The 19,980-nt window shown below is 37.3% G+C and overlaps 1 protein-coding gene across 2 annotated transcripts in view; it reads right to left on the minus strand.

The window, feature by feature from the left end:
• Positions 1–19,980, minus strand: part of FAM193A (family with sequence similarity 193 member A) — a 77,338-nt gene that overhangs the window by 21,123 nt on the left and 36,235 nt on the right. Inside the window, exons 4-12 of one of the 2 annotated variants that reach the window (XM_074541654.1) lie at positions 19,218–19,384; positions 18,806–18,973; positions 16,523–16,757; positions 13,105–13,229; positions 8,735–8,879; positions 3,906–3,983; positions 2,618–2,698; positions 2,221–2,333; positions 1,824–2,066 (exon numbers count right to left, since the gene is read on the minus strand). In XM_074541654.1, the coding sequence (XP_074397755.1) occupies positions 1,824–2,066; positions 2,221–2,333; positions 2,618–2,698; positions 3,906–3,983; positions 8,735–8,879; positions 13,105–13,229; positions 16,523–16,757; positions 18,806–18,973; positions 19,218–19,384 (1,355 nt within the window). The remainder of the gene's footprint in view (positions 1–1,823; positions 2,067–2,220; positions 2,334–2,617; positions 2,699–3,905; positions 3,984–8,734; positions 8,880–13,104; positions 13,230–16,522; positions 16,758–18,805; positions 18,974–19,217; positions 19,385–19,980) is intronic. The other variant, XM_074541653.1, reaches the window with a different exon arrangement.

Below are 19,980 nucleotides of genomic sequence, written 5' to 3' on the forward strand. Positions count from 1 at the left end.
TAGGAGTCAATGGATGGTCTTCCAAGTTGTTCAACTGAATTTACTTTTTCAAGCAAGTAAAATCAAACGATTTGCCACATAATCCTACTCAATGTAGCAGTCACATGCCTGAATGACAGACTTAATTGAAAACAAGATTCTCTACTGCTTTTGGGCAAAATATTTTTCAAACACTCTTCTCTGACCAAGAATCTAGGGAATTAATAATTCCAGGATACTGATGACCTTAAATTTGATGAAAAAAGCTTTATGCCAATGTCTTCCTTCATTCAAATTGCTAAGTGGAAAAACCCAGAATATAAAATTTGAGTTTTTCCACACGTTAAATGTCACACCAGTAAAAAGGTAACACTGAACACATCACAGCAGCTCTTAAATTTCTCAATAGTCATTAGTTTGTAGACAACCTCACATCTGCATGCTTTTCAAAATTAGTTCTAAAATACTTAGTGGAATTTTTTTGCCTAACAGATAGACAGTAATAGGACGTGCACATTTAATTACTCACTCCAGGGAAGTGTTGCAAAGATCAGTTAGTTCATGTTGCTACAATAATCCAAAGCTCTTAAAAGAGCTCTTAAACTGCGCACTTTTATCTTTTGCATTCCATAGAATACTCGGCCAAAATTTAATTACATGATGGCACCATTAGGCATATTTCAAATGTGCAATGAAGAAACAAAACACAGCAGCTAGTATAAGACATAAAATGGCACTTCCCCAAGGAGCAGTGGTATTTCCCTAAAAATAGGGTTCTTACAGTAAATAATACTTGGATCCAACTGAACTAGCTTCTGAAGAGACAAAGTGAAGAATTTTTGACATTTCAGCACCAAAATTAGTGAGAGTTGATAGAAATGGCAAAGTACACATTTAAGAACACGTAGCAGTTTTCAAGTGCTCCCTGAATAGGTACAGAAACTACAGCTCTGTAATGGAATAGTAAACCATTGGTGGCAGTAGATAAATGCTTAGAGAAAACGGAACTTAGTGACTGACAGTGACCACAAACACCCCACACATCTGCACTGTCCTTGTTCATCACACCCTGTGAGCATGGAATGCAATGGGAAATTCCCCTGATTGTACCTACAGCAGGTATTTCATTATTTCAGTGCTCCCACCATGCAAGGGACTCAAGTTGGGGTTTTTAAGTATTTCTTTAGAACAGCACATAACAGAGGAGACTCCTAGTTAGCTGTAGCCATACTGAGTACAAAAGCCAGCCCACCAGGCAGCTTTTACTCTTTGGAATCACAACGAGGTGGAAGTTACCATTAGGCTAATGTCTCAAATCTCATAAAGACTTGGAGTGGAGTGTAAGAAATTGAGTGGCAGATACTTCTGATAGGGACAACAATTTTTGATGGAAGCCATACTAACACAGGTTCAACAATCCAAAAAGCCATATAATAAAGGCTTTTTTTGGAACCAAAGTGATTCATGTGAATTGATGATCCTTCACAAAAAGGAATGCCAGTTCCCTTGCTCAGTTTAGGAAAGTCTGACATTTTAAGACAATGTTCTAAAGCAGTCAGAATCTGACGTCCCTGTAATTGCAAAGCAGGAAAGCGTACTACAGAAACTTCTAGCAATAGTAGTAATACAGTATCCTCAGAAATTTTCAGAAACCCGACAGCATCTATTTTAGTATATAGATGTTTGCACAACAAACAGCTGGAGTTGTGGCCAGCTGAATACAGTACCATTATTAGATAACTTTCTGGGGCTAAACTAGCATTACATAATGATAGCCAGCCAATGTCACTTGCCTGCTTAAGTTCAATTCACTATAAAAATTTAAAACAGGAAAAGGAACTTACAAAGTTGGTGCAGAACCATTATCTGCGAGGATGAGTCTGGGATGTTGCTGAATTGTGATAGGTGAGCTGGAACCAGATCCTGAACTTGCTGAAGACATACTGGGTGGGCGGATCTCAGATAAATAATCTGGAGCAGAATCGATTTGTAGTGGTAACTGGTTAATGTGGATGTCATCCGTTATGGGAGAATCCATGATGCCACACGTTAAAATGTGTGAAAGGCTGCAGTCATCGCAAGTACATCTGCTCAAAAATTAAATTACAGATTTTTATGATCTTGTTGAACTAGCATTTATTCAAAGTAACCATATTCTTTGTTCCAATACTGCATTTCTTTTTTTCCTTGAACAGGAAAGTAATGATTTATTATGATTTCATACCAAAAACATCAGCTCACCTTCTTCTATAATTACAGTTGGGACAGTCAGGCATGCTCAAACGTGATGACAGCATGTGTCTCATTGTGTCTGTGAAGTTGTTCTCCCCAGATAGTGCTTTCTTGTTATTAAGCTGAAGTAAATGGTAAAAGTAATGTTTTAGTAGTGCAAGTCTTCCCGTTAAAAACTCAATGGCACATAATGACAAGTTACATAATCAAAAAGGGTTCTTTGGGCAAAATAATTGAAAAGCAGAATAATTCAGAATAATTCCATGAAGGTGGCGTTTTATCACAAAAAGGAAGTTCAAAGTTACAAATGACAAACATTCGGCAACAATACTCTTCAAATAAAGTCTGTCTCTAGTATGAAATAGGAAAGTGGACAAGTCTGTCTCCCTGATGGATTCATAGGTACATCTTGCACTGTATTTCTGCTGATGCATTCTGAACTTGAGCAGTTTTTGTCTTGTTTCATGATATGCACAAAAGCACACTGCTGACAAATGGGGAAAGCAAACTGATCCTTAACTTGTAAATAAAAAAAAATTTAGGACTAATTTGTTAGCTACAATGGTATGGAGTCAAGAGTAGCTGCCCAAAACAGGTCTTGACTGCATTAGTAAAAAAATACAATCCAAATAATCTCCACCTGGCAGAGGCCTAATCCTGAAAACACCTAATTTCATTAGATACCTACAAGCCTTAGGTTAAACAAGGATGTGCCTAAGCTCCCACTTCTATAGATGCCCAGACCTGATCCTTACCTAAGCAGCCATGGTCTTACAGCTCACTTAAGGCCAATTAGGATCAAGGAAAAAGAGGATTCTTCCTCAAGTCCTCTGAGAAGACCTGCATACCAGATGTTCTGAATACATGGTTAACACAGGCTTAGGTTCCTCATAGGAAAAAGTACTTACTGATGACTGCTTTGAGACATTGCCAATTTAAGCTTAAGTTTAAGTTTATTAAAATGTACTATCATACTCTCTCTGGCTCATGACTAGCGTTTCTTTCTGCACACTGGTACAGGAACGGAGAGGTTCTCCATCCAGAGTTGACTCTAGCCGAAGCCCACTGTACTCTTATGGAAAGCATGATGCACACTTGAACACTTCTAGGCTGCAGAAGAGAGTACTGAGTCTTAAACAGCAGTTTTAGAATAAGGTAGAAACTTCTACTGGCCCCTCTCTGGTTACAGCTTGAAAAAAGGAAGACAGTTCTGCTCAGCCCTTTCCCCAAGAAACAACTGCAGGAGCTGTCTCTGGAGTCTCAACAGGTGGAATTACCTGCCCTGACACTGAGGCTCACACTCCTGCACACACAGGCATTTGTTAAACTCTTGAGCACAATATTCCCTACCATGTACATCTAGACAGCTCCACACTCAATGTATTGGCTTTTTTTCGGATCCCACTCTAAGGCAACAAAAATTCCACTTTTTTTTGTACAAAGATTTTAAACACCTGGCATTCAGTCCTAAGACTACAGTGTTTATGTTTTACCTTGCAGTAACTGAGATTACAGACCTTTACGTGCTCTTGGATCTCACTTCTCTGTATTTTAACTGAGCAAATTTCATGCCTGGCATAGATGCAGAATTAGATTGCACAGAACTAGTACAACATATTACACTCATGTTTGCATCTTACAAATATATGTGCAGCATAAGTATAACTTAGAAGGGTATGGAAAAAAAATCCTACCTGCTCTTCAATGAAACGCCTCTGTTTAAAAAATTCCCAGTCTTCCTTTAGCATGCGTTGTTTTGTTTTCATTGCCATCTAAAACAGAATTTAAGAAAAACTCATTGATTTAACAATAGAAAACCTATTTTGATGTCATTGGCCTGTTTCATTATACCTAGCTTATCTATATTACTCTGCAAGTACTTACACTTAGTCAATATGAAATGTGTTTTATTTGCTAATAATTTGAGTCACTGAAACAAAAGATTTTCTATTTATTTATACAATTTTTCACTTGTATTTTCCACTCAGACTTTTCCACTCTTACTCCTTATGTTAATATTCCTTTTCATTAAATAGTTTCATAATTTTTTGATAAACACTGATTGCTATTAAATACTCAACATTTCAGATTCATTGCAATCCATTAAAATCTAGAGATAACGGATTTACAGCAAGGCCCAGTGCAGGCTCAAGTGTAAACCCTGAAGTACCACATGTGGAACTGATCAGCCAAAGAATCAAAAGTAGTGACCTAGACTAACACTATTTAATCATCAAAGTTTTTCATGCCCCTTGATTTATCTAAGGCTGGAAAAATACTTGATAATTGCTTGTCTCTCAAATCATATCAACCTAAATGAACACAAGAGTCTGTAACGTTTTGTACACAAATGCTATTTTACTGATTTAGTAAATAAATTGATTCTGAGGGAACACAAAAGCTTTCATGAACTCTAACACAACAAAATGCAAGAACAAAACTCCTCCTGTTGTACCTTACAACATTCTAACATCATTACTTCATCAGTGAGGAAAAACAACTACCTGGGTTATCTTTTAGTAGATATTTTTAAAAATTTACCTAAATAATAATCATAATCATCATAACCTAACACTTTATAGAATATAAGAGATTGCTTCATAAAATAGGTTAGTGAGCCAAAGACCACTGGGTTACACCACTACCAACATTCTTTTTATCTTCAAAAGCATGCCTCCAGAAATTAATACTTGATAAAAAGTTTAAAGTCCCACTACATTAAGCTAGTACATTATTGCTATTATCATTATTTACTTGGGAAGATAAAATTTTAAGCTGGGGATCTGAAGCAGTATTAAGTGGAAAAAATCTGCCTAATTAATTTCTGAAACTATCAGCATCATATTTTAATTACTACTGTGGATTTGGATTTCTTTTACTCCAGTGAGATAACATTAACACCAAAAAATGAGTTTACCGTTTACAAAAATTAGAAAAAAAAAAAAAGACACCTATGAAATATTCTTAAATCACTCATACCATTTCTCAGACACACTAAAAGGTACTGCAGAGCCTATGGCAAGCAACATCAGAAACTTCATCCTGGATGAACTATCAGCCCCTGAGAACCCTTGAGCTATATTTAAGGCCAGCAGCTCTCACTGGTTTGGGTGCCCTCACCATCAAAGTCAGCCACCTGCATTCACTACACTTTGTAAGAGAAGACTTTTAATGCCACAGAATGACATTTAAAACAGCCAGTGCGTTAACTGGGAGCTGCCACTCAAGCCTGCCCAGAAACTGTCACAGCAAACAGCACAGGGCAAGGCCTGGTACCTGAGCATTAATGGGAACAGGAGCTGACACTCAAGTGTTCCTACTTCCACCTTTGCAGCCTTGCCAATACTCCATGTCTACAAGTATCTTAAGTTATTGATTCCATAAATAATAGAAACCCACTTCTCTTCCTCCTTTCTTTTCCCCAGTGAATATTTATTTCACCAGAGCAAAGCAGCTGCAATACAAACCACATGAATCATGCCCAAGAACTCTGCTAGGGAGTGAGAGATAAACTCAAAAGCCATCAGAAGAAAAAATTTGCACTTCAGTCTTGTACATCTGGACTGAATATGAATAACACTGCCCAATGGAGAGGAGAGGGTCACTACCACCCTCTTGCTTCCTCCCTACTTATCTGAGGCTAAAAAGTATTTGAGCTCCATCAGACGAGCAAGACAGACATGAGAATAAGTATTCTTCCATTCTGAAATGGATTTAATCAAGAAATGAAACCAGCAGCCTGGTCAGAACAGAAACATAACATTAAATCATCTGTGAAAACTCTGATGTCCATACACATATCACAGGATGCTTGTTTCTCCCAAATTTTGAAGTCTGCACCAAATGTAAATTGCACATTTGATCTTCCCAAATTTCATGTGTGAACCTATTTTCCTAGACTATTTCATAAAAAACAACAAAAATAAAATAAAAATAAAATTTCATAAAAAACAACAAAAACTCCCATCACAAACTCTCAGCACACAAAAATAACGATTGCTTCAATTATCTATACAGCCACCATAAAGACAAAAAACAATTTATGTCCATATTATTTTATCTATTAAGTTGACCGGGACTTAAAAAAAGAAAAATCACACATTAATATGGAGAGACAAATAAGAAGCTCTGCCTGGGCAAAAGCATTTCAGTTAAAAAATAAGTAAGAAAGGAAATAAAAAAAGGAAATCTTTTGGCATGAAGCACATATGACTGTCTAGCCATTACTTGCTGAAATAACCCAGGACCTCCTAGGTAAACATAATCTAAGTTTGGTAAGGAAATCAGAATCTGGATGTACAGGTTGCATATACTTAAAACTCTCCTGTACTCAAGATACGCCAAAGTTTTTCCAAAGATATAGCATATGATTATTACAGGCACTGATAAAGATGATTGCTTATTCTAAACTTCATCACAGCATACACACATGGCCCAGTGTATTCAGTTATATCTGTGCATGGCACAACGATCTTACAGAGTCTTAAACAATTAATATTTGTACTGCTTGCAAGAGCTAATCTCTTTTTTTACCAACAAGTAACATAACATACTATAGTGGAGGGTCTACCAATTATCTTTGCTGATGGACTCCTCTGGGTACAGTTCCACAATGCGTAAGTGAGAACCATTCTTAAATCTCCTTTCCTTTTTAACTTTTCAAACACTACCAAGAAAACCTCACAAGTTTGTTGAGCCAATAAGCAAGCAACTAATGAACATGCATTCATTATTAAGTGAATGATTCACAGTTTCTGTAGCATTTGGGCTTTCTGATTTCTACCTTGTGGACAAAAATATCACTGCAAATTCAGGTATGATGGTTATACTGAATAATGTATTTTTGATCAAGAGTATAACCACAGGTTATCACCAGCACAGGGCTTAAGGTATGACTGTGAAAATGCTTCTTCCTACAAATAAATAGCAACATAAATATGACTAAATAGCAATATAAATATTACTATCTTCTTTAAAATTTGAGGGTTTAAGTTTTACTGTCACTTCTCCTACACACCCCCCCACATCGTTGCAGGTACTTTTGGTCATTAGGAAATAAGTCATCATATTAAATTCCCCAACTGGGAGAAGAGTGTCTGTCTGCACAGGATACAGGCATCACTGAGCAAATTTAAAAAATGCTACAAGACAGGACTTGTGGCAGCAGCATGGTCACTTAATAAAAAGAAACACAGAAAAGTCAGTTAAGAGCTGACCAAGTGGTACAGGACAACAGATCAGAAACCAAATATGAATGTGACTCTACAGAAATGCCGTTTAAAAAAATAGCTGAATGATGGCAGTGAAGTGGGGTCCTTTCTTACTAAAGAGGCAATATCAGACAGCCATGACACCCTGACACCATGGGAAAGATGACATCTAATAGCACAAAATGTGAGGTGATGACATTTTACTGGGCTGCAGTCAAATGTTTAGATGCACAAAAGCAGCCAGACCAAGAGAAAACTTTTTAACTCAAAGCTCACAGATGCAGTCCCCAAATATAGAGTGAACTCTAAAAATAAAATTAGTTATATCCTGTCTCCATTGATAAAGGCACTGAAATTAATGGTAAAAGTTCACTTAAATCTTCAACACAGGGAACAACTTCTGAAGGACATTTACAGTGTATCATAAGACTTAACTATGGTTGTCATCTATAGAAGCAACACAGTATTACTGAATCTCAAATTAGTTCTCCACATTCCCACTGTTCATAAAACCTCAAAATAGAAAAAAGATTCTAGAATTCATAGAATTCACTATCTTCAGTTATATTTCCAAGACATTTTTTCTTCTAGAACACTCAGGATTGAACTAAGCAGATATTCACTTTTCCTGAGGTGTTTAAAAAAAATTAATTATTTTGAGCATGAGGCAAAAGCCACAGGAGAAATTTCTGAAGAGTATAAACAACCACTTGCAAAGTAAACAGCTATTTTTCTGAAAATTAAGCTCTTAGCAACCTAGGAGTCAGCACAATGGCATGATTATTCTCTGAAATGCAGCACAAATTCAGAAGAATAAGCTATCAGACCATATACTTGATTAAAGGACTGCTTCAGAAGTCTCAAATATTTATGCCTTGAGACAAACTGGAGTTTCCATTTTGACAACTGTACAATGATCACCATGACACTATGAAACATAAGAGTAATTTTTAAAATCTACCTCTTCCTCTGGATTTCATTTAATGCAGTTATTATTTTGAAAGCTTAGGGGGTTTTGTGGAACAGGTTATTTTATTTCCTATGGCTCATTTACTGGCTAACATATTTATAAAATGCTCAAAGACCATCTCTAAACAAGAACACAACAGTCAGCAATTTGAATATGTCATTGTACACCACTAAGTATTTAAAGTTCATGCTTTTCTATTGTGAATGACTTACATGAATGAAAAAAGTTACATTTTGTTGCTTCAAAGCCCTAGATAAAAATACCCAAGTTATTCTTCACTGAGGGCACAGTCCTGCATGGACTGCTCCCTACATATTCTTGAGACTTTTTGCATGACTCTTACCTGTTCATCAACATAATCATCTATTCTTTTCTGGCATTCAAGCCATGCTTCAGCAACTTGGCCCATTTCCTGTTCCAGTTGATGATACCTTTGTAGCAAGGTACTGTACATATCTTCACTACAGGAATCGTGGGTTGTTCCAAGCCTGAAAGTTCAAACAGCACTTGTTACACAAGAGACATTTCACTGAAGAATCACACTTTTAAGATCTGCCAGCCAAAAACAATGTGAAAATGTGATTGTTGACACACCTAGGCCCACAGAGTTGCTTGTATCCCAAAAATTGAGTATTTTTAGTAGTTTTTCAAAAAATACCCAAACCCTGCTTATTCCAATCTTCTGTAACCAACAATAGCAAGAATGTGGGAAGTGCCACATTGCTAGAGCCTCTTTCCCATGAGCAACCAGATGACAAACCTATTTGTTCAAATTTGGTTGCTTGATATATTTATCCTTCCAAATTCTATGGGCTAAATATACATGTTGACTATCCACTGCAGAACTACATAATAAAAATAAAGCCAGAAGCTTGTCAGGCAGAACTCTCATGACCAATGCCAAAAAGAATACCAGACGAGTTGGAGTTCCAGGTGGGAAATGTGCAGTAGAATGAGGCAAGTGAGATACAAGCAGTTATCTACTACCACTTGAGCAGCATGGGGTACACAACATGGGGATGCCACTCACTGCTGAATGTGTCTGTGAGGAGCCCCAGAAATAGGAGACACACTTACCTCCCTTCCTGCTGCCGCATTTTGCACAGCATAATGTTTCTTATGCAAATATGCCAACTCTCATTACACTGACTTGACAAATAATAAAAGACAAAATTCTACTCAATAACATGTGTTTAAACCACACTGAATTGTAATGTCAAGTGACATAAATAAACTGAAGCTTTTCAACATTTTTTTACTCAGTAATTAAAGAGAAGCTGTGTGATAATTAATTAGTCACAAAGGTTGTGTAGCAATCAAAGCCAGTAGCAAAAAAAAGAAAATTGAAGCAACACAAAATGTGATATTTAAGCCCAGTTCCAGCATTTCAGAGAGGTTATAGATTTTCATTGCAATAGGATGTCAACCCAACCTCGGAGCCACACAGTCCTGCTGTCACCTGGCAAAGAACTAACCCCTTAACTTGGCAATTAAGCACAATGGAGAGCTGAGCAAACAGACAACTCAGTAAGCACCAAGTTACAGCTGATAGTGTGAACTTGTCAGTAAATTAAAATTTGTTTTGTTGGTTTTGCCCAGAACCTGCAACACAACCACTTAAGAAGGGTGCACAAGCAACTCTGCACATTAAAACCTGGGCTGTCCGTGGGTTGAACAGTACAAAAAGAAGTTTCAGTGGATACAGGGTCTTCATGCTATAACACTTCCTTACTATTAATATAAACACTGTCAACTCCTGTTACTAGACCACAATTTACTACTTTTTTTGGAACCTTTGTTTCTAGTTTTATGTAACTATGTGAAAATCAGATCCCTACTATACAAAATTCAGTAATTTGTTATCATTACTGCTCCTGACTAGTACTACTCTTTCACACAGCAGTTGTACATGAAATAATTTTTAAAATATGCTCAAGTTAGAAGAAAAAGAACTCAATTAAAAAAATTCGTAGTAACAATGCAATAGCATTTACACTTTAATTTTTTATTGTGACTCTGAGTAAAGGTAACATGATCCTAGTAAACATACTTTCACCCCCAAGGCAAGTATAAAGTAACAATTTAGTTAACATTTCAATCCTCTTAACAGAGGTGCAACAAGTTCCTCAACTGCAGTACAAACAAAAGTAATAAAAAGGATAACACATACATAAAATTTAACAAGAATTGCTCACTTCAAAGTAACTGAGACTTTCAAGCCATACCTGTTGACAAACTGTATGCCTACATATTTTGATCAGGAACACAATTTTTTTGGACAATGGCATTTAACCAAAGCTCTGCAAATATCCTAACCACTGTCCCATCCCATGCTGGAAAAGCAAAGGGGACAGAGAAGCCCCAGACACTGGTCACTTCATTGGTCACCACATCCCAATAAAGCAGCGTGGTGAATTCAGAGGGCACATCAGAGGCTGCATGTAATTAGAGGCACCTTAACCCAATCAATATTATTTAACCTCTAAGAAACTCTTCATATTGACACCTTTATCACTCACCTTTGGAAGAACTGGATTTCCTCAAACACTCATTATGAAAATACATCCTTATGAGCTGCTGTGTTTGACCCAAAAGCCCTGCTGAATAATTAACTCTTGCCAAGCCATAGACTGCCCTTACAGCTGGTCTGCAGACTGTGCAGCTGAACTGCCTCCTAACAAGCCACAGATGTAGCCAAACAAGACACAGCACATGAAGGCCCAGGTAGTTTACCCCAGCAGATGTCCCCTGTCAGCTGTGCAATACTGACACAGCTGATCTTGTATCAGCTAAGCAAACTCCATCCCCACAGAGCTGCTGTTCAAACCTCACTATGTGAACACCTTTTCTAGTCTGACATCTGATAAGCGTCCTTGGAACGAACCACAGAACACCAACTACATGAAAAATTTAGTGATTTAAGCAAAGGATGAAAGAAAGGACGAACACCCAAAATCTAAGCGAAGCTGAGATGTCAAAATGCCATTTCACATTTCTCTTCAGAAAGGGAAAATAATGAGGCCAATGCTCTTTGTAAAGGAACTCTGGCAATACTTTCTCTACTGCACATAAGTGATTCTCTGTTCACCAAATGCCCAGAGGACTAGGCTGATCCCTGTTTTTCCATGTGAGGCTTCTGTGATGGAACATTTCTCCACTCATTTCTAATGGAAGGAAGAAACATATCCTTCCCAGAGAAATCTAATTCTGTCACTTCAAGATACAGAGAACTCAACAATAAAATCCTGAGAGATCATGAACACAAACAAAATCTATGTTTATCAAAGAAAAACAAGACAGACACTAAATAACCTAGAAATGGGAAGCTTGTGCTGAACCTTTCCTGTCAAAAATTATTCATGTCAACCAAACTAGGCAAAACCATAAGTTCAAGGATGTTTCACATAAACTACCTAGAAAACACAAATGCACTGGAAAACAAAGTCCTGCAGGAAGAGATTCTGATTTCATCATATTTGTAAGCTTTGAAGATGGCTGTCACCACAGTGACAGCAGAAATACAACTTCTGACTTAAAGTCAGTTGCTCTGACTTTAACTGCAGTAGCACAGAACAAGTACAGGAAACGAAAAATGCTTCTGTTAAGAAATAACCATAAAGCTCACAAAGAGCATTCTCAGCTCTGCAGATAAAGGCAATACAAATACTTTTATATAGTCAGGACTGCTGGAGTAAAGAGGTACAGAGAGACCTTGTCAAAAAGCATGGACATGATGAAGGATAGTCACAGAAAAAGAAGGCACAGATCACTGGAAAAATACACAATTAACATGCTGCTGAACACAGCAACAAAATCAGCTGTTGGGGCAGGGAGATAAAGGCTTTCAATATCAACCCAGTTCCATCTAAACAAATCAGGTAACTTATGAGGGACCTTAGACTTCTTGCTGAGCCTGGCAACAATTCAGTTTTTTTGTCTCTTCTTTTTTCCTTTCTGGTATCTACCAGCAAAAGAAGGACTCAAAAGAAATTTTTTGATTCACTGTGCACAACATCTCTTGTAGCAGAATTAGTCAAACTGCTCTTGCACCATGAAAAATTACCCAAGACAAGACATGATGTACACAGATCAAATATGTGTCCTCATCACAGACAAGACTGAGAGGTCAACATGAACCACCCATGACTGTATGTTAAAAATGTTCAGACTTAGGGTAAAGAAAATTTCTATTAAGACCTCTTTCCTAGAAAACCCAAACACTTTGGCAGTACACAAATTTCAATCAGAGCAACCCTACTAAGAAAATACACGATTTAATGCCTCAGGAGCTTTAAAGCATGAGACCTACAAGCATACAGCAAGGGGGTTTCTCCAGTGAGAAGATGCTTAAAATTCCAAATTCCGTTCTGTGCACTATGGGAAGCAGAAGGTAATGAGGATTTAATTTGCTTGTAGAGCTGTAGAAACAGCAGCAATGCCAGATAACTGAAAAAAGTACTACTCAGTCATACCATCAGTATTTACACTGGATGCTGTCATTTTACTGGGTAACCTACAACTAAGCAAATTAGGGTTGTAACTCTTCTGACAAGCAAGTTATGACAGCAGCCTGATCAATCAACACTGTTTTCAAGAGAGATCCACAAAGATTTTTACCAATTCAATTGCAGCAGCATATTTTTTTTAATGCTGTGGTTACAAACATGGGTTTTCATCTCTTCTTGAAACCACAAAACAAAAGTTAAACTCTACCTTAGCTGTGACACCAGCGTTGGCAAGCTATTCTGCAGGAGTGGCTCAGAAAATACCAAATTTTCAAACAGATGCTTGTTGTGCAATTCCCATGTCACCTGAAATTTCTTCAAATGTTCATTTTCCTATAATGATAAAACAATCAGAAATAAACCAGGGTTAAGGAAAAAAAACCCAAAATTCAGTACAAGGCAAGATTTTTTTAAAAAGTCTAATTTCCAACCTACAGGCTGTATGAACCAGCTCAGATCTTATGCAGTTTTAAAACCCAAACCCTCAGAACTGAAGCAATTTTTAATGACTTAAATAACCATAGCATCAGTCTTTCTAAATTGTCATGAATTTAAGGAAAAAAATAATTTTAAAAAATCAGTCTACATTATTCAAAGTTCTCTTTCATCTCTGCATCAAAAGATGCATTTTATGATCTGAACCCATAATTCTCAGGTTTTCTTGCAAAAAATTTATTTACTAGATAAGTTTTTTGAACTTATCTAGTAAAAGACATATACACCTATAATCTTTATTCAAAACTGACATAAAATCAAATAAACAGTTCTCCTCAACTACAGCTTAAAGAATGACTGTTCTCTAAACAGAAGAGACCAACAACTTACTTCTCCAGTAAGCAGAATATTCTTGTATTTGACGTTATTTAACACATAATTGTATGCAATTTCAAGAAGTAAACCTTAAAACTATTATCATTAAAACACAAGAATTCAAAACATGTATAATATACATTTCAAGGCAGCCAGTTTTCCTACATACAGCCAGCATTACGCAGGTTTTCTATACCAGGACTCAATCACACAGCAGAATTAAATGCAAGCATTTTGATTCTCAGGTCAGCAAGTAGGCCTTAAGTACTACAACCCCAAGCACCCGGAAGCACCATTATACTCTGGAATTTTAAAGTTTTTTTAATAGCACTGGGTCAAAAAATAAACCAACCAAACATATTTATATCAGACCTGAAGACAAGACTACCATCATTAAAAAAAACCAATTAAGTTCAAAGTATTATTATTAAGAAGGGTGAGTGGTGAGGTTTTATGAGTTGCACAAGACACATGTACTTTCTCATTTTAAGTATTATGTCTTCAAAATATTTTAAATTTCTATAAAATGCTAATAATTTCTCAAGGTTCACTGAGGCTGACTTCTCAAGGAATTTCTATATATGCTGTGAACTAAGCAATAAACACTTATCTACAAACTCCTGTGTACCAGTTTGTGCAGATTGTGGTATTTCTCACAAAGAAACATCAGGAAAGTTTTCTTCTCTAGTCTGTATGCTGTGTACTTGAGGGCCCTTCTGTACTGACCAGAGTCCTTGCAAATTGTTGTCAGTATAATCTGTCATTCCCTGCATTGTTGGGGCACAAAGCTTTAGTTCCTGCTATTGAAGTCAGATGAATTCCTTTGAAAGGCAGGACAACTATTCACAATTTCATCAAGAAATCAGTTTCTCACAGGTGGGAGGTTCAAGGCATTAGATGCCTTTATACAGTACACTACATGCAAAGCTTTCATCCTTAAAAGGAAGGCAGCACCAAGTTCAGAGATCTTGGCTGCCTGTTATGTATTTTAGCTGAAAAGATTCATTTTTCCATAGTGTACTGGTATCTTCAGAAGAAATATCCATGTACACTGAAAAAACTAGTGACCCTACTACCTGTACTGCAAGCTGTGACGTACTACTCAATTTAACAAATGGGTTATTTAATAAAGCTAAGAAATGTATGACAAGAGACAGTATCCTACACTCTCACATTTCAGTTTCTCAAGGCCATAGCTTAGTAAAAAGATGTTTTCAGTACTGACTGGGCTACAGAAGGAAAAAGACAAGAAAATATGGCATATTTTCTGTTTTCTTATGCTTCATTCTTTAAAAGAGGAGAAGAATTTTATTTTACTTTAAATTTTGTCAGGAAAGGGGTTGACTAGGGAGTTCAAGCATCTTCTGTTTTCCCATGGCTATGATTTCCATCTCCCATACCTACTGGCTTTCATAACTACTAGTTCACAGTAATTGCCAGGAAAAAGGTATACAGTGGTTATTTTCTGATCAGCTGTGTAATTCTGGCATTAAAGGGTTCATTATTGGCAGAGCCACTTTGAGAAAGCTGAGGTGCACTGCAAACCATTTGCTTTACAGCTGAACCAGCTGCAATGCAAACCAACCTCAAGAGCAACCTTCTCTCAAGCACTTTGTTAGAAAATTGACTGTTAAAAGCAGCCAATAAACAGGAGATAGCAGTGACCTCATGTCTGTATCTAAGTGATAAAGCTGAGAAACATAATAGAGACAACAGCAAATACAGAGCATAGACAACAAAAATCCCCATCAGATATGATCAAGTTTCTTAGAAGAAACATCTTCCTGCTTTGCCAATTTAATTTTATTGACAGCCCTACTTCAGTAATGAAACTCTGCCTCCTCTCCACTTTATATCCTCACCTGGGGCCATCACAGTGTATGCTCCATCTGTTTTTTCCTCTCTTTACCCTTTCAGACTGCCACTTGCACCTAACTGGCAATAAAATCCAAATTCTCCATTTTTGCCACCTTTTTCTTTAATCCTTGCACAAAGCTTACACAAGAAAACGAATGGGCAGGATGACAACATTAACATAGGATGCACAAGAAAGGATTAATAACAAAACAGGATTAACAGTCTTCTAAGACCTTAAACAAATAGAATTACAGAATTTGATTATGGTATTACTCACCCGATGGACAGTTACTCAAGAAGAAATTTTTAAGGCTATTGCCTATTTTATAGCCAAAAATGTAATCCTAAATCAAACATCACAATCAGTTGGCAAAAAAAGCGTTAAAGCTAGAACCTTAGAAATAATAAGTTACATAGCAGATTGAGGCTGAGGCAACACAATGTCTTCAAGTAGCCATCCTAGACTGTGAATGAAAAGTTTTCACTCAAAATCCAGGGTGGCTACTTGAAGAGATTGTGTTGCCTCAGAATATATGGAAACAATTTAAGTTAGTGCTACACACAGAAGTTGGTGTCACTTAATCATGGTTGTGAAGCTACCATTAAAGATTACCAGAGAAGAGTTTTCCACATTAGGATATCTAATATTTGTTTGTCTAATGTTTGTATGCATCACATATCTAATATTTGTAAATCTGCTTAAAGATCTGTTTCAGAGTAAGTCCACAAACAACATTCCACCTTTTTCTTTATGAACAAAAAAAATTACATCAAGCCTGTATATATAAGATATATAAGAGATGCCTACTTCACACTTCTGAATATTTAACTGCATTTTCAGAAGCTCCCTGTCTCTAATGATGAACACAACCAGAGAAGACACCTGAAAGAGCCCAGAAATAACTCTGCCAGCATCAGCCCTGGCAAGCAGGAGCACAAAGCTGTTTTTTCGGTCTTACCAGAGTAACTAGGAAGGCGCTGATTGTACAGGCCGCCTGGCAGAGTGCACTGTACTCCTCAAGCAGGAGGGAGATGAACTGCTGGGCCTGGGGGGGCCCCTCTGTGGCTAAGGTCGATGCAACCTTGGATCCCAGGGACAGGTGTCTGAGCAGGCGAACCTTCATTTCCAGCACGTATTCCCGAGCCTGCTGCTCCAACCGTTGGTAAAGCTGGTATGGATCTCTTTCACAAAGCCTTTAGTTTTACAATATTTGTGACAGAAAAGAAAAAAAAAAAAAAGAGCATGTAATCAACAGCTTTCATTTTCCCAGGAGTATTTACCAGTTACCATTATCCTCATAAAAAATAACCTCAGTGGCTCAGGTTTAGAGAACTACGTTAAATCTCAGAGAACACAGTCCAGTCCCCTACTTGTACACATATGGGACTGAGCTCCTGTGTACCTTAAGGAATAGGATGCCTGCACACCTGAGGAGTAAAATTATTTAGGATTTAAAATTTCACTTCAACTTGTGAGCTCAAAATCTTAACTCCATTTGCATCCAACCCTGCAGGCACCCAGACTATTCAGATAAGCTTCTTCACAATTTCTCCATGATGTTCTTAACATGTGACAAATTAGTGCCTACAGAAGAAAACTGAACATGATGGCTGCTTTGAACCACTTAAAATAATCCAATTTCACTCTAAATTTCTGTGCATGGAGTTTAAGCATGCACATAATGCTTTGGGTTTTTTACAGCACAGGGAGAAATGAATGGGGTAAGTACTTAAGAGTTAGATGAATAGAAGTCTGCAGCTATCTAATCCATGCTTTTCCCTCAGCACTCACAAAACAGTTCTATCATACTGCCATCAAGTATTCCAACATACAATAGGAACATTAGCTGGCACCACTACTTATTCCAACAAAAACAACCAGACACTCCATTTTTTTGCCAGCTGTGTCTAACAAGAGCCAAGCATGGAAGTGGGAATTTCTGCCTTTTAAACAGAGTTACTCAACCACAGCATGGTCTTCTGCATCCTACCTAAATGGAAGGTATTTTAAAAATGCATTCAATACCTACATTGACCAGCTTCATAAAAAAATTCTGCATGACACTAGCAATAGAGACTGGACACACTGGTGCCTGCCCAAACTGTATCCTTTTTTATTTTTCCTTTTACAGACCATAAGAAACTCAAGTGAAAAATAATCCAACTGGCATTTAAGGATTGCTTCTTTGAAATCCTGCTTCTGTCTTTGTATTGTTAATAATCTCTCTCAAAAGTGAAAAACAGTTCTGAGTAATGAAAGCTACTGAGTACGTAAGCAAGTTACACACTATTATGTTCTGATTTCCAAAATTTTTCCATTAAGGAGATGCATAACATCAATAACCACTTCAGCTGTGATTCAGTTTTAATTACAACACACTATGCAACATTTAAACATATTTGATTTCCAAGCCTATATTGCATGTTTTGATCACTCGAATAAACGAAGTGTGACTAATAGGGAGGGACATTATATTGCTCTGCTTGTACACAACTCATGTATGAAACCAAACAGATTTTATATAAACAAAGTGCAATATGCTTATTTAATTATCTACTAAAGCCAGTTCAGGTGTACAGTCATATTAAGAGCAGGGCTAGATGAATTTCTCTTTCAAATGTGTCTTTACCTCATCAGAATTTAGGTTCAACTAGAAATTGAGAACTACAGATCAAGTGAGACTACTCAGATCTCGGTATATTAAACATATATGGAACCAAGGAGAACAAAAACTCCTTGACCACACATGGAGTTAGAGAGAAACTGAGATGATCCTACTGGAGCCCTTCAGGGTTTGCCCCACTATTCTAAAAAGCACAAAACTCTCCACTGAGGATCTCATTAAGCCCATTTTCACTTCAACACCTTAAAAAGCTACAATTATGACTTCTAAAATAAGAATGAAATTGGAATCTGCCTCATCTAGTGATCAGTGTCCAATCTAACTTTTCTTTATTTTCATAAAATTTCTTCCAGGTATTACAATCACAGTATGGTACAACACTAACTACTACTAATTCAGGCTAGTTCCACAAGGTAAGATTTTCACATGGGGCAATTCAAACTTAACAGTGTCTTATGAATAAGGCCTTTTGAAGAATAACATTCTGGGACCCTTTCATAATTATGCATTTATATTCTTATTGCAGACAGTATATGAATTTAATAGCTTCCCATGCATTCAAACTAGTATTGAAAAATCCCGAATAAAATAGAATGAATCCTCTTTGAAGTATTATACCTATCCACCAGCTCTTTCATTCCTTCTTTATCTGGTACCAACGATTGGTCTTGGTCATCTGCCAGAGGGGTCCCAGCTTGACGATAAATACACCGGACCATGTATCTGACTTCAGACCAGTAATTCTGTAGCTGCTGAGGTTCACGTTCAGGCTCTGCTGAATTTTCTCTGCATTTGAAGACAAAAATAATTACCCTCTGTTTGTATGCATCACATAAGTGTTTTGATTCCTACTATTCCAAAAAACAAAAAGTACATCTGAAAATGCCTAGAATAAAGGATGAAACTGGGTGAATACTGACATCCAGAAATTACTGTTTCAAGAGTTTAAGCACACACCTACAAACAAGCTACAACACTGCCAAAGTCTGACTACAACCTCTGTGCTGCTGAGGATCAGTTCAGCTCTTACCTGCGTTCATTACAGGCCTCACAGTTGCACGCTATGTCTGAAGGAGAGGAATTGCTAAGATCTGCAGCAGGCACTGTCTGTGCACCAACAGTTATTCTTCCTCCTCCTACAGACTCCTGCTGTGATCCACTGTTTCCAAGAGGCATGTGCAAAAGGAAATCTTGGCTCTGAAAAACAAAAAGAATAACCCAAACAGTTTGTAAGGTCTGAAATGATATTAGGTAGACAAATATTTAAGTGGCAATTGTTAGTGCTGCATGTATTTTGGAAGGACGCTCAATCAGGCACAAAGAATTAGTCTTTCAGAAGCCTAATAAATGCAAGAGATGAACAGAGACGACCAAAGATACAAACAAAGCTTCATTTCTAATGACCAAAGAACACTGGCTATAATTATCACCTTTATGTACTTCAGCATAAACAATGAACTAAGCTAAAGGAAGGCTTGCATCACCCACACTTAATCATAAACCAGCACTATCTCTTCAGTCTCCATGTAACAGTGCGTTTGGCTTCCGCAGTTTAACAATCCCTTCTAGTAAAAATGATAAAATCTCCTTGTTTGTAACAGCCAGACAGTATTTCAGAGCAATGGATGTCAGAAAGCTGCTGCCACTGGAGATGGATGCAATCTCTGGTGCACAGTGCTGCTCAATTCCAGCAGATGACACAGACCATTCACCCAAACTGCTGCTATTTTTGACTGCAGTTTCTCTCCCTTCTCTGTGCTCCAGCCCCAGCACACACCACACTTCTCTCCTGC

The sequence above is a fragment of the Zonotrichia albicollis genome, chromosome 5, assembly GCF_047830755.1.
Source record: "Zonotrichia albicollis isolate bZonAlb1 chromosome 5, bZonAlb1.hap1, whole genome shotgun sequence".
Classification (NCBI taxonomy): domain Eukaryota; kingdom Metazoa; phylum Chordata; class Aves; order Passeriformes; family Passerellidae; genus Zonotrichia; species Zonotrichia albicollis.